Here is a 15,728-nt window from a genome sequence, read left to right as displayed (position 1 = left end):
ATACACTATTTGGGTTTGCCACCTTAGAATATATCTAGAAGAGGCCTGATCAGTCAATTCAGTCTCCTTGTTAACCTTCATCCATTATATTTATATGTGCCAATTGCAATTGTTCTCACTTCTTGACCCCAAAAGGAGTTACTGTAAGACATTTGACCTTTGATATGAGTAACTTCATAGAAACCTGCAAGTAGAGAAGAGCAGGGCCACAAATCCAATTCTTAGCTGTAGGTGATTTTGGTCAGACATTTTGGACTTTTGGGCACTAGCCACCATACCATATTGTCATAGTGGGGGGCAAGATAAAAAGAATACCAAAAGTTTCACCCACCTCATGATGCAAGTCTTCATGAGTTAGCTTAAGGGATGGGTCTTTTGAGGGGCTCTTGGTTGGCAAATTTCACACACATGCACCGTGTCTGTGTAGAGCTTGCTTGTTGACAAGTGCGCATGACTTCCCCCTCTGCCTCAAAGGGAGTTGGTGTGCGCTTGTTGACAAGCAAACCCTACACGGACACCATGATGGAGTCCTGTCAACCTCCAATTATTCATTATGAGAACTTGCCACCAGTTCAAAATGGGTGTGAAAGGCTTCTTGGTTATTATGACAGCAAATAGTGTTGAGTATTTGTCTAGTGTGTTCCTTAGTATGATCACATTTGATTTATTGTCTGTTGTGTTGTGTGATCTTTTTTAATGTGTTGCCATATGTGCTCTCTATTCTTGTTGTGTGCTGCTAACTCCTAGCTGTGTATGTTGTCTGTTTCTCTTTAGAAGTTACCTATGAGTCAAGGGTTTGATCCTCATCAATTTCAAACCTTCTTTCACTTCACTCATCTGCAATTCCTTTACTTACAATGTTATTGCATCTTCATGAATGACCCATGAGGCTTGCCCAGTCCAAAAGTGAAAGTTTTGATCTAAACTTATCTGAGCCTCAGGTATTTCACCAAGTTCAATTTTTTGGTTCAAGTGTCCCTTGACAAAACTCATAAATCCATAGCATCAGAATTCTAAAGCATCAAAATTGCCATCAACAAAAGGATTGAATATATGACCAAGTATCAGGACAAGGTGCTTGATACTGAATGCATTGGTCTTGCTATCCTTAACCCTTGTTTCCAAGGGAAGTTCTTTACCATTCATCACTGTCAGCTCAAACCTCTGAGTGAGTGAATAAATGCAGTAGTTTGAGCTGAATGATACTTACAAAACTTATCTTTTCAAGTTTGGAAGATATCTCCTAAGCTACAGGGAAGTTATTTTTCAATTCTTTGTAAGTAATTGATAAAATTATGATTGTTTACTTATAGTTGTCTATGGTGCGGAACAAAATCTGCTGCCAGCATCTTATAGTAAGTGCAATGACTTAATTAACCTGATGAGGTGAATATGTTACTGACATAAAATTATCCTGGGTGCCACTTTAGCATTGGTTTGATAAAACAAGTCTTTATCAAAAAAGGGAGGAAAACTAAGAACTTTAGTCAGATAGCAACTGCTAAACAATCTGTAACATCCTAAGTGGAAAAAGTAAGATAGAGGGAAATATATCTGAACAACAACAAAAAGTTAAACTGGTAGAGAAGCCTTTGAAGGAAGAGTTTCCAAAGTGGATAATAAGTTTGGTTTTTGAACACAGTTGGATTTTGAAAAATGGTAGTTTGATCTTCTAACAAGAAAGGTAAATGTGTGTTGTTGTTGAATTGGTGAAATATGCAAATTCTTTCATTGATTTGCAAATATGAACTGATATTTATCTAGTACCTCATTGTAGCAATGTTGGCCGGTCTGTCAAATAGGTTAGGGTTCTGATGTTTTGTTGTTAGTAAAATTTTAAACCGGGCCCTGATTTATAACAGGGCTGGAACATTGTCAAGATTATGTTGCACTTGGTCAGGGATCACTAGGCTGGTGTGTAGTCAAACTTATGTTACACCTTGTCAGGGTTCATTTTAATCAACCCTGTGGCTTCCATTTTGATCCTATCTGATTGTTGCTTTTTTCTTGGAACATTGCTACATGCAGCAGTACGACTGTTTTCTGTAACATATGTCATTACACAGAATTTGTTTTGAATGATTTTATTTTCAATTTCACTTCTTGAAACTAGAGTGTTGAGGTGAGGGTTATTGTTCTTGTATATAGTTTATATCATCTGTTTAGTTATGTAGAGAGGTAATGAACATTTATTTTGTCACTATGCCAGAGGTTTATTGCACAGCAATAAACCTCTTACAGTTGACAATTACCTTGAACACAAATTATCTTCCAATCTGGCCATCAAACACGCTCTCAATGGACTGTGAGACAAGGATGAGTCAGAAAAGCAAGAGCCAACTCTGTCACCTGATGAGAACAATGATCCCACTTATACCAACACATTTGATATCTTTGGAGTTTCTAACACTTTTACCAAAAATCACCAGATACTGAACCCACAAATTATTTTCAGGGGAATTTTCCAATTAAGAAGGACCAAACCCCACTCAATTCCCTCTATCCATTCACAGGAACACAAGCAAAGATGTCCAGTCCTTTTGCAACTTGCTTGTGAGTACTTGTTGGTGTCTGCCACATCCTGTGCATGTGAGTAAACCTTTTTGGCAGCTGTGGATATTTGGAACCCTTGCCCAGGTGGAATGGCCCCTAAGACCATGGAGCAGTTGGGGGGGGCTCAAGCATGGTTCAAGGAAGCCATCATACCAGCTGGGGTATTTGGAGAAGCTCAAAAGGCTCTTGAAGCCTATCTCATCAGCCTCAAGAAAAAAAGTCTTGGGGTGTGTTCACTTAAGCAATTTCTGGGCAGAAATTGGGTTCTGTAAAGTTTAAAATGCAAAAATGAACCATACTCCACCAACCCAGCACTACTAACTTAACTAAGTCCCTCTTGGACAAACAAGTCGTCAAGAGAGGGACTTAGACCTTATACCACCTCCTTGGCGTATGAGCCGGAAAAGTTTGGCTGGGGACTTTCTCAACATACCATATCTTTGTATCCTGAAAACAATTATCCTTGGGACCAAAGAAATGAGCTGTGCGCCCACTTAATGTACACACCTATGTTTAGACTGCTTTGAATTTGATTCTAAACCCACAGAGCAATGCAAGTGTGAAGTTTGCAAAAAATATGAAAATCAGGACAAAAGCTGACAACCTGTCAAAAGCTCACACCAAACACATTGAAATGTTACACAAAAACCAATTCTTCAAGTATATTGGTTGTAAGGGCTTTCCTGGCAACAATGGAGGGATTTGAAAAGACATGTGTGTGTAGGATGATCAGGCGCAGAGGACCTTTCTTTGGTCCAGAAGATGTTTGTATACAGCCTACTAAGGTATGGGGGATTATAAATGTGCCCAGCCATACCTTTCTGGCTCATATGCCAAAGAGGTGGTATAAGGTCTAAGTCCCTCTCTCAACTACACGTTTGTCCGAGAGGGACTTAGTCAAGTTAGCCAGCACTCTAAATTTTGCAGAATGCAATTTCTGACTAGAAATTGCTTAAGTGAACATGCTTCCAGTGTTTGATCTTTCTTATCTTTTGTCTTTTACTATTTCTCTACTTTTGTTTAGATCTTTCTTTATTTCCTTTTTATTTTCTATCAACACTATATCTACTCTCCTACATGATCCAGCCCAATAGGCTTGAAGGTACACATAGACTTTGGCTTTGTAATCAATCTTGTTTCTTTTTCTGCCTGATTGCAAACCACATAGTGTAATAGTGAGCTATACAGTGTTTTTTCAGTGGTTCCTGTGCAGTGCTTCCCTGAGAGAGAAACAAAATGAAATATAGCATGACCTGAACCACCATAACACAGGTGGTTCTACCGTCCATGGAAACTTGGGAGGGCGACCTGTGAAAGGTGAGGTAGTAAAAGGTTTGCATGGCGAAGAGATTTCAAATCTCTCGGCCAAAAATTTGGCGTGCGATACCTGTTCGATCTCCCTCACCCTCTTTCACTGTGATCACTACAGATCAACCCATCTCAAGTTTCCAATAATCTCACACGAGTCATCACACGTTGGTGAGATTCTCAGTTTTTGCGAAGGAAACACCTAGTTTTGAAATTCAAGATGTCAAACGATCAACAAGAATTGGATAGAGCAGTGGCAGAGGCGACCGCATGAGCCATAGCATACACGGAGTCTAGAGAATCAAAGGATGGACCCCCAAGTCCCCCTCCGGTGAGGTCACAGTCGACAGCCCCCATCGGATCAGCAGAACAGGTACCAGATCTCACCCTCACGAGGTCTAGATCAGTGGCCCTTGGACAACCCCCGGGTCCACCTCTGGCAACCCCCCGACAATCGACACTAAATCACCAATCGTTAGGACAAATCGGCGAGAGCGATGAAGACCAAGACGATGCACAGGACGGCAACATAGACGGCTCACCCCTAAACGAGATTGACGGCGAACCGACGGGCGCGCAATTGCTCCAAGGCCCTGTCATCGGCTCAGACGCAGACGACCACTCCTGGAGACCTCCAGCCGAGAAAGGGAAAGCGCGGGCAGAGAGCCACACAAGCCCAACCCCGTCAGAGGACGAAGACCAGCCCTCTTACCGACAACCATCAGGTAAGACGCCCTTCTGTCGAAACCCCCCCCCCTTCTTCACTACACTTTCACCTACCTCAGAAACACCCCGACTTCATCAACACGACGAGCCTCGTCCGATTACAAGTCCTAGACCCCAGATGGGAGGCGGAAAGCCATGATCCCGGAAGGGGGGCAGGGCAGAGACCTAAGACACCGCGAGGTAGAGGTGCCAGAATCCCTCGATCCACAGAACCTAGAGAGGAGGTGGGAGGGTGAATCCACAGAACCTATGGAGTGGGGTGGAAGGTCGTATCCCTTGAGATCCACAAACCTACGGAGCAGGGCGGGAAACAGCGTTCAGCAATCAGATAAAAGACGAAATAGAGGAAAGGGAGCTAACAGTTACATCGTGTGTAATTAAACAACTGCGTTCGAGAACCCAAATGACTTGGTGAACCGCCTATATGAAACAGGACACTACGCAGAAGGAGAAGCCCTGCTGAGCTACCTCCTAGGCCCAACCTCGCAGTCGAGACAAGTTGAGGTGGGCGGACGCCCGATAGCAAGCGGTAGCGGCTTACGCTACGAAACGCCGATCGCAAGCAAGAGCGGACTACCCAACGCTCGACCATACAATCTGATCGCAGAGGAGCCCAGCCCAGACACGGAAAGCAATCAGCCGTTGGCCCAGCGTTTCAGAGACAGTCGCACGCGAACTCAGCAAACACACCAAGCGGTAGACTACGCACAGCAAGAGTCACAACCAGTGACGAGATCCTACGCCCCCCCTCGGAATCCATCGCCGCCCCGTTATCACGTCCCTTCCCCCCCTTCCCCACCTCGTGCAATGTCGGTCCAGAGGAATCCTCCACCAACACGCCAACCTCCTCTTGCAGGATGGACCCGCCAACTCCCTCAGGCAACAAATCACGTCGCCAATACCCAACCCACTCGGGTGGCAGGTCAAACCCAGACGCTGGACGCTAACGACATGTCGGCAGAGGAAGAAGCGGAAATGGTGAAGGTACTTATGGCCACGAAGAAAGGTCGCCTAGTTTTGAGAAACGGGGATGTGGTAGAGAACGGTCGACTGCTGGTCGCAGACGATTCCGAGGAAATGGGAAAGGGACTCACACAATTGTCTCCCGTCCTAACCCAATGGTTGAAAACATTCAAATCTTACATACCTTTAACAACCTTCAACCGCTACTTCCTCGCCGATGACCAGACAGAGTGGAGTCGTAGGAAAGCTCCTTCAGAATCGCGAATCGAAGATGGAAGTTCCTCCTTACGAGTCTACGGGGGAAACCCCCCTCCAGAGGAACTGACGATGCAATTCGAAGAATGGATCGATTGCATGGGATTGTTTATACAATACGTCGCAGACGCAGGTTGGACAACACTGTCGGAGCGTTTCGACGGTCACCGGAAGATAGTGATGGGGATCCGTGAAACTTATGGTTGGATGGTAGCCCTAAGATACTGCGTACGCTTACGACAAGGGGTGATGCGGGAAACTATAGATAATCGGATCAAAAACTTTAGCAAGCTTCAGACAGCAATTCTCGAGGACGCGAAGTTGGCGGCAGATGCGTACCAAGAAAAAGCTTATCGCACAAATCCATACGCACCAGGCGGAGTCCTAGCACACCTGAACCCTCTGACAGGCCTGCCCCGATCCACATTGTCAAACGCATCCTCGAAGAAGACCCCAACAACTACATCATCCTACCGTCAAACAGACCGAGAGCGTCCCAGAGACAACGAGTCGTGGATCCCGTCCCATTGCTGGAAGCTGATGTCAGAGTCAGAGAGGAAAGACGCGACAGCGAGACGCTTGAAGGAGCCCGGAGGACGGAGCGCCTATGAGGACCGCGAGAGTTACCGCGACAGACTTCGAGAGAGTGACTACAACCAAAGAGATTATGACCGAGGCCGTGCGCAGCGCGATGATAGGGGCAAGTACAAGAAACGAAGCCCATCGAGAAGCCGCAGCCCTAGGGGCAAGAAAGGCAGAGGAAAGGGGAGATATGCGTAAGCCAACGTCATGAAATGCATATGAATATCGCTATTGCAACCAGGCCTTGCCCAAATTCCGAGGAGTAGTTGCCCCCCCCCCCTCCCCTGAGCGTTGAGAGCGTGTGAAGTGAGACTTACCCTCCCCTCATAACCCGTGGTTCTGTCTTGTCATTTCATTCCGCTATCCCCAAAGGTTATTGACGACTCGACCTAGCCCACAAAGGAGGCCCAATCATGATCCTAGGAGATGGCCAACTGAGGCCACCTGTGAGATGAATTTACTGGTCTGGCAAGAAGAACTAGAGAAGGCAGGCCTCCTAGAGACGCATAGGCATATCTTGCATGGCCTGAAACATGGTTTCGACCAAGGTATCCACCACGCTGAGGTCCCAGGTGTGCCATACTTTTGCCCCCCAAATCATTCATCCGCAGAAGCAGCCAGAGGGAAGATCCTGGAGAACTTTGAGGTGGAACTCGCCGCAGGACGAATGGCAGGTCCCTTCTCTAAAAGCGAGGTATATGCGAGAATAGGATTCTTCCGAACAAGCCCCATCGGTGCAGTGGTGAACGGAAATGGGTCCACGAGGCCGATAAATGACCTTTCATTCCCTCGAATTGACCCCGAGATTGTATCCGTGAACGAAGGTGTCAATAAAGTCGATTTCGAAACTACCTGGGATAGTTTCCACGTAGTAGCAGAGTTCCTGTGCTCGACGCCAGAAGAACTTTTATTAGCGATTTACGACTGGGCGAAAGCCTATCGCCAGATACCCACAGACCCGACCCAGTGGAAATTCTTGATGATACGAACATTCGACGACCGAGTGTTGCTGGACACACGCATCACATTCGGCGGAGTGGCAGGATGCGGGGTATTTGGCCAGGTGGCAGATACCTGGAAAGCGATTGTGCTTGCTAACTTCCCACTGTCCGCTGCTTTCAGATGGGTGGACGACACGGTGTTCGTGCGTCCTAAACACACAAGGTCTCCAGTGACCCTCGCAGAAATATCGGCCTTGAGCCAGAGGATGGGCGTCGTCGAAAATGTGGAGAAAGCACAAGATTTCGCAGAGGAACAGCGTTACCTCGGATTTATCTGGAACGGAGTCGAGAAAACGGTGCGATTACCACGAGAGAAAGTTCAAGAACAATTAGCTGAGATCAACACCTTCCTATCATCAAGGACCCACACCTTTAAAGAAGTACAACGTTTAGCAGGGAAGTTGGCTCACACGGCAATGGTCCTCCCGCAAATGAAAACCTACTGCGTAGATATTCACCACCACATGGCGGAGTGGGTACATAGGTCAGCACGGCGAGAAACCCCAGCATGCGTTCGAGAGGACCTGGTGGAATGGCGCAAGGCACTCACGCTAGCGACGCCAAAACGACTCATTCCCCGGACGGAAATCTTGAACGTCGGCTGGGTAGGCGACGCGTTGACCTCGTACGGAGTCGGAGTGATCGTGGGTAAGAAGTGGGCCAAGTTCCGCCTTAGATCTGGCTGGAATGACCCATCAAGAGACGGTCTGCAACGCGGCATCGCATGGGCAGAGACAGCCGCGGTGCGTTTAGGATACTTGTTACTGAAGAGTTTGAGGTCGGTAGGGGGGAGACGGTTCCTCATGCTCACGGACAACACCGTAACAGAAAATGCCATTCGAAATGGCAAGTCCAGGGACCGAGCAGTAAACGACGAATGGCGAAAATTGCAACGCCTGCTCCTACAGGATCAAGCGTGCATCGAGGTTCGAAGAGTGACGTCCGAGGATAACGCTGCGGACAGGCTGTCGAGGGGGTTTGACTCGAAGAAACGCGTGTCAGATATGGTATACATTCAGATGCCGAGAGATTTAGAGAGTCGGATGATTCAGGAACGTTAAACGTAAGGGCTCCTCCACCAAAGCCACCAACCTCACTGACTGGGCTTAGCAATGTCGAACTTACCCCGCCATTTCATCGACGCTTCGGCAAACGCATCAAGGGCAGGTCGCCATGCGGCATCGGGAAGCTGGGCCAGAACCACGTTGGCAGGTTATAGTTCCGGGGTGTCTAAGTTCAAGGAATTTAAGGAGAAATCAGCAGGATCCTTCAACCCAGACCATAAAATCACGGACAAAGAAATATACGACTTCGTGGCATGGGCCAGAACGTCAAAGGAGGAGGCACCAGATGGACCGGACAGACCTATTAGCTCAGTAACCGTCAAGAAATACCTCGACGGAATTCGGGCCTGGCATATCGTCCGTCACACCTCTAGACCAACAGCAGACCACGAGGTCGTGAAAACCTTGTTAACAGCGACGAAACGTAAGGAAGAAGAGAAGTCGTTAGTAACCTTAAAACGGCCGATAATGATAAGACAGATTTTCAACCTCTTCCGGGAAACTTACAACGGCTCCGAAACAGAACAACTGGTGGGAACGATTGGGATAATCGCCTATTGGGGTATGGCAAGACTGGGCGAGCTGACGAGGACAACAATTGAGAGTGGAGCGTTACTTCGCAGGCATGTGGAGTTTGGATCCTACAAAGGAACCAACTTTGCGAAACTACACCTAAGAAAGGCTAAAACCGCCAAGCCAGGCGAGATTCAGGTCATACATCTACAACAACAACTGAATATCCTCAACCCAGTCATTGCTCTAAAACGGTGGATGGATAGGCACCCACGTCAGGACCCGGATACGATCTTATTTTCGACAACAGAGAAAGGCGTACTCAAACCACTATCGAAGACACGTTTTCTAAATGCGGTAGGAAAGGTATGGGGACTGGCAAGCCCAACGTCGTGGACGGGACACTCCTTCCGAGTGGGAGGGGCATCCCTAAGATTCAACCTAGGAGTCAAGATGGAGAAGATCGCACGTTAGGGGAGATGGACATCGTTAGCATATTTACGTTATCTAGTGCCATATACAGAGGAAGAGACATTAGACGCACGAAGATTTCTCGAGGCAATCGAGGACAAGAGTTGGCCCGAGAAAATGAAATTGATTGAGACCTAGCGTACAAAGAAGCCTTTACGGCGAAAGTACTGATTGAGACCCTCCGGAGAAACTGATACGTCCTGACGTCCCATGTGAGTATTAAGATATAGTCGCATCAGGCTATGCGAGTGACGGTGGTGTAAGGAAGATCGATCAATGGCGTTTAGGAAGATGTGAGAACAAACCTTAATTCTCAGAAGATAGCGGCTGCCAAACCGGTCGAGCGAGAGTGGGGCGGGCCTGGGTGGCTCGTAGGCGCTCGGCGAGGCATCCGAGTGAGGGTTCCCAGGGCGCGCCCCGCATAGGCATGCTGACTCTCGACTGGAGGGAGGGGGGGGGTCGAGATGGAGGACCCCGACCTGACCATTTGTCCGAGAAAACCAAACCACTTGGTTTTGCGAGACCAAGGCCAGGCCGGGGCCCTGCACCCCCCAAACCCGTACCTTCTTGACTTCGAGTAAGGAAGGTACTTTGGGTGACGTTTTCGCCACATCCAGTTAGAGCCCCGGGCACCGGGGCACTTGGCCCCAGACTACAGGACTACACAGTAGCCCAAGAGTGAAATGGATGACCTGAACCACCATAACACAGGTGGTTCTACCGTCCATGGAAACTTGGGAGGGCGACCTGTGAAAGGTGAGGTAGTGAAAGGTTTGCATGGCGAAGAGATTTCAAATCTCTCGGCCAAAAATTTGGCGTGCGATACCTGTTCGATCTCCCTCACCCTCTTTCACTGTGATCACTACAGATCAACCCATCTCAAGTTTCCAATAATCTCACACGAGTCATCACACGTTGGTGAGATTCTCAGTTTTTGCTACCACCCCACCCACCCAGCAAACGTCCCACCCACCGACCCATGGAGGACCCCGACCTGACCATTTGTCCGAGAAAACCAAACCACTTGGTTTCGCGAGACCAAGGCCAGGCCGGGGCCCTGCACCCCCCAAACCCGTACCTTCTTGACTTCGAGTAAGGAAGGTACTTTGGGTGACGTTTTCACCACATCCAGTTAGAGCCCCGGGCACCGGGGCACTTGGCCCCAGACTACAGGACTACACAGTAGCCCAAGAGTGAAATGGAATCACATTGTAGCATGATTAATCATAGTGGAAACTCTGCTCTGTAATAAAATTGGCAAAGACTCATAGTGTAGTGGAGCAATTTCAGTGTTGCTTCTGGGGCTACAAACTTGAAAAAAGTTGGCTTGGCTACTTTTTCTTTTATTGTACATGTTTTGATGAATTAAAATCGGTCCCATCCATCAACATTGCACATTTTATGATCAAACACAGCTTATTTTGATCTGCAAAAGCATACTTCTAGGTGTGACAGTGATTCAAGAAACACATCTAGGTGCACCTCTAAAATGGGTTCCCTCTGCCCATTCCAGTATAAACTCAATCCCTCAACCATGGACAACTTGATACAGATAGGATTCTCCAAAGATGATCAGAGATATTGATTGACTGAAGAGACATGTGAATCCAAAGAAAATGATTGATTGACTAGCAATGAAGGGAAAAGTTACCTTCCTTGAAGCCCATCTTGAAGGACATGAAGTCGGTTAATAAAAACTCACATATCAATATTTCAACTTTGGATTACAACCAACAAGCCAAAAGTGAAGATCAATTAGTCAAAGAAAAAGCAAGTAAAAGAGTCTACACCTCAGGGGGTTTCTGGTTCAGAATTCAAGGAATGACCTGACCTGAGATGAAAAGGGTTGCATTACATCCAAATTTGGCCTGTTGACCAACTCCAACCATTTGGCCAGCACATTTACTATCTGGATTCTGATGACATTTGTCAATTCCAATAGAAGACCCCTGGAAAACAAAATTGGAATAGAGCAGATATATGTACTACAACTTTGTTCTTTCTTTCCTTGCTTTTGAAATCCTACACACAAAGGATTTCAGTGGATTTACCAAAGTTGCGATTTAAACGCTTTTGCTTTGTCCAACTTGAACCACACATGGCAGAATCAATCTTGAAATTAAAAAGTTCTGGATAGTGAAAATGGAGACATGGTACTGATCGCCTGCCCCATTTTTGTGAAAGTGTACATGCCTTGTTTGAGACAATCAAGATGTGTGCTCAACCGAGATTAGTCCAACTCCCAAGTAGTGAGATTTCCAATTAGTTACTCCTGAAGCTGCATCCATTTGCATGACTGTTGGAACCAGTTTAGTTTGCTGTACCATTGAGGGCCGCACTAGAGATAGCAGAGACAATCATGTGCATGGGGCAGGTTTGAGGTTTCATTTGCTTTGTTAACATTAATCATAATGCATCAAAACTACACGAAAAGACGGGATAAAAAAAGTTGATAGCACGGATAGAAAAAGTGATCATCACAGGTAGCTTGTGAACAACAGAGACACTGAACGCTCACAACAGAACAAGTTTTGTTTCTGTGATGTATAAAAAAGAAAAACTATCAAAGGAAACAATCAAGAGATCAACACCTTGGATTGCTCCCATTCCGTTAAGGCTGGTAATCCAATCAAGGCTCTCAAGAAATGATCAATAGCAGCTCTTTGTCTGGCTGCCCCATTAACCACATCCGTTCCGGGCTTTACTAATGGAGCCTCTGCAGAAGGAAAGAATTTATCAGACAGGGTGAGAAGTAATTGGATGTAAGATGAAAAAACTTACTGAGCATTGAGCTTAACAAAGACAAAACGCAGTAAACGTTTTCATATTTCGATTCACCCTCAGTCTTTTGCTTACGACATTGAACTCGGGTTAAAAGTTCAGTAAGAATGACGAGATCAAAGATCAGTGGAATAGCAAGTAACGAGTCTTGGCAAGTGTTCGAGATCACAAGCTTGTTGCGCCCACCCCTGAAGAAAAACAAATCAGTACCTATACCCAAGAGAACTGATGAATCAAGTCTATACGTACATTGCTAGCTCACTATAATACTCATCGAGGGCTACTTTATCATCTCCGACGGCAGGCATATATTTAATGACCACACAATGGTCCGGGTGTTCGGTCTTGCGACCTTGCTTTCCACCCTCGATCATCTTTTCACCCTTGGGTGCTTCGAGTAGCGGTTTGTAAAGCAAGTGGTTGGCTTCCACCATATCATCCACCACACTACTTTTACTGATCTCCTTACTGCGGAAAGTCTTCTGAGCATTCAAGTTTCTGCCGTCGTTGTTACCCTGAAAAGCGCGATGAGGTTATCTCAGCCTCTTATTCACAGATCGATATCAGGTTCAATACAAAAAAAACTAACCAGATGGTTGTACGAAGCAATGCTGAGAGGCTTGATCCCACTGTTCACCAAGAATTCTGCTAGGCAACTCTTGATCTTCGTCTGACCAGACTTGAAGTCGTCACCACCAATAAAGCCACCATACTGCTCCGCCAACTCCATACAACCCGGCACAAACGTATTTTGAGGGGCACCATTGATGTAAGGCACGCCTTCATAGATACAAGCCATCGCAAAGACGGTCGAGGGAGAAACTTCGTCATGGTTTTGTGCCACCGCTTGCTCCAAGTTGCTGGCGGTGTCGTTGACACCCGGAATTAATTCCGAGTATCGTTCGGTATTGGCAGTCCAGAGGACAATGACCTTGTCGAGATCATTAGCAGTCTTGAATTCTCGAATGTCGCTACGAATTTTATCTAGATGAGCTTGTTTGTTATCACCTGGTAGCACGTTATCAGCTCGGTCTTCTTGGTTGGCGTTGATACTACAAAAGAAAAGGGAACGTAATTCAAGTTTGAGCAAAGGGGAAAAGATCGTATATCGAAGCCATAGGACGTACAAATCAGGGTAATAGATGGAGGGCAATGGGACCATCTGACTCATAAGAGGTTGGAGTTGTTGTTGTAAGTCCCACTCCATCACCTTGGCACGTCTCATAGCTTGGTCCATTGGCATTCCGCTGATGTCCCAGCCACCAATGACTAAGTCGTTGGGATGTACCATTGGGAGCATATCGCACATTGGGATATGGACATCTTTACCGGTTTCGGCATCAACACCGAGTCTCACTGAAATTCAGAAGCAGAACTGGATTAGCTACCAGGGCAAAAAACACAGCGGTCGCAAAGATAACTCACAAGTAGAGGCTCGGACCAGACTACCAATGTAGTTCGGGGTTTGTACGCCCTCACGGGTATGCCAGCTGATGTTGTGCTTGTTGGCAAGCCAGGTAGCAGTGAGGGTAGTTCCATTATTACCGCCCCATCCGACAAGCATCAGACTGTCCAAGCAGAGAGAACTTGATGAGTCAAGGAGCGATTGATATCAATTATGAATTGAAGACTTACCCAGTTTTAGGCACCTTCCGTTCGGTCTTGAACTCGATCGTCTCCTTCATGGGAGTAACTTCGTACTTGCCATCAGCGGTACGGGTGACATGGGCATTTTGGTGCTCATAAGTTGAATATATGTGAGAATCCTATAGCGGTAAAAGATCCAATCAGTCTCCAAATAGAAGGTTTTGCGCAATCGACTTGAGACAGAAAAGATGTCAACAAACAGAATAATTTGTGTGCTCGCTTTTAACATTGACCGAGTCGACTGGGCGTCTCATCGCAGTAGGATCGACTATCGGAATAGCAGCAGAGGTGTGTTCAGCACCGTTACCGTTTTGATGGGTTGCGGCGGAGTGCCCGTTGGTGTGAGAGATTGATGAAGTCATGGTAAGATTGGTTTGAAGTTGAAAGTTTGATGAAATGTGAAGTAATTAGGATGTTTGTCTGTCTAGACCCGGTGCACAAAGTTTGCGGCCCCTGATAAAAGATGTAGGAAAGGTATTAGTAGGTTGACAAGCAATCGGATGAATAAGATGGTCTGCTGAAGAAAAATGTGTATTACGAGTTGTGTCTGTTGTGGGAACTGTTTAGATTGCATTATGGGGAAGAAGACATTGCGGTGAGGATAGAATGGACAGGTCAGTTCGATTGTAGGATAGGTGGTAAAAGGCACAGAATAACGGACCTTGACAGTCCGTTTGAGAACATGCGAAGTGGATCGAAAGAGGGCCGACAAGCGGTAAGATATAGCCAATAAGACTTCTGAAAGGTAAAGAGGAGGATCGTAAGTGCAAGGAAGACGAAAATAGTAAGCGAGATGTAGATTCAAGTTGATTAGGTAGAACCGAGGTAATGAGTGAGAATCAACCGACCTGAAGATCAATCAGTTAAATGATTGGATTGAAGAAGGGAAGATGATTGGTTGCTTGTTTACCTTTGACAGGTGCTACTGATTTTATAGCTGTGAGATGATGGGTGGTGGCACGTGCTCGCTGTTTTGTCCTGAGCATTTCAGCAAATCCAAACTTAAGCTCAATCCTAGGTCATATTTCAAATGCAACACATAATCCAATCGAGCACAGACCCATGACCTTGATCTTTTTCTCTCATTCGCCTATTCGATACCAGATCACTTCCTATTTTCTTTCCAATCTGATGCCAGTAGAATTTCATCGGGAGGCCATTTTCAATGCAACTCGCTTCAAATACTCAAACCGCCTGCTCTGCTTAGTCTCTTCAATCGCCGACCGGCCATGGGTCTGGAACCTCGTATAGACGTTGATCAGATTGGATACTCCTTGACCTTCATCAGACATCTTGATCAACCCACTTTTTATCACGCAAACATCCTCAACCCGCTCTATGTCCAGTTCTACTTTTCGCTCCGCAATTCCTTTCCAGTTATGGAACCAAAACTGGTCTCTCACGCTAATCCGAGCTCGTATATCGGCTAGTATGGCCGCCTCTCATCTTCCCGGGTGTGCGCGGCAGAGACGGGTTCGATTCCCGTGTTCGGAATTCCTTTTGCTTCTTGCTTCATCATGTGCTTTCGCTCCCTCATGCCAAGAGCCAAGAGCCTGGTTCCCAAAGGATGTGAATCGATAAAGTCGTTAAGCGCATGACCTTTTTCTTTCAAATCGATCATCAATTTCCTGAACTTAATCTGGTTGGTTGGGAAGAAGTGATGTGACATCAGAGCTTGAAGAGTCAAGAGATCGGTGACCATGTTCTATGAGCTTAGGCCGCATAATAATATGCTTGTTCATTTGATCCACAATTCTAGATGAGAGTGGACGATTTGCTTAATTTAATTTTGATCATGATCAGGAAAGTCATGGGTTCCGAGCATGAAAGACATATGATGTGACTGGATTGTGGGCAGTAGCAG

The 15,728-nt window shown here is 46.3% G+C and overlaps 2 protein-coding genes across 2 annotated transcripts; one reads left to right on the top strand and one right to left on the bottom strand.

The window, feature by feature from the left end:
- Positions 1 to 5,394: 5,394 nt before the first annotated feature.
- On the top strand, positions 5,395 to 6,653 carry MELLADRAFT_87028 (uncharacterized protein; the record flags this gene model as incomplete). The annotated part of the gene is made up of 2 exons (XM_007403915.1): positions 5,395 to 6,581; positions 6,629 to 6,653. The coding sequence occupies 2 exons, from the start codon at positions 5,395 to 5,397 to the stop codon at positions 6,651 to 6,653; spliced, it is 1,212 nt and encodes a 403-aa protein (XP_007403977.1).
- Positions 6,654 to 11,799: 5,146 nt separating this feature from the next.
- On the bottom strand, positions 11,800 to 14,426 carry MELLADRAFT_70484 (uncharacterized protein; the record flags this gene model as incomplete). The annotated part of the gene is made up of 9 exons (XM_007403643.1): positions 11,800 to 12,152; positions 12,218 to 12,405; positions 12,467 to 12,732; positions 12,807 to 13,269; positions 13,345 to 13,573; positions 13,643 to 13,785; positions 13,853 to 13,983; positions 14,065 to 14,317; positions 14,403 to 14,426. 8 exons carry the CDS (start codon positions 14,224 to 14,226, stop codon positions 12,013 to 12,015), a joined length of 1,722 nt encoding a protein of 573 aa, XP_007403705.1.
- Positions 14,427 to 15,728: the final 1,302 nt, after the last annotated feature.

Source organism: Melampsora larici-populina (genome assembly GCF_000204055.1).
Source record: "Melampsora larici-populina 98AG31 unplaced genomic scaffold MELLAscaffold_1, whole genome shotgun sequence".
NCBI lineage: Eukaryota > Fungi > Basidiomycota > Pucciniomycetes > Pucciniales > Melampsoraceae > Melampsora > Melampsora laricis-populina.
This window is presented reverse-complemented; position numbering and strand designations above follow the sequence as displayed.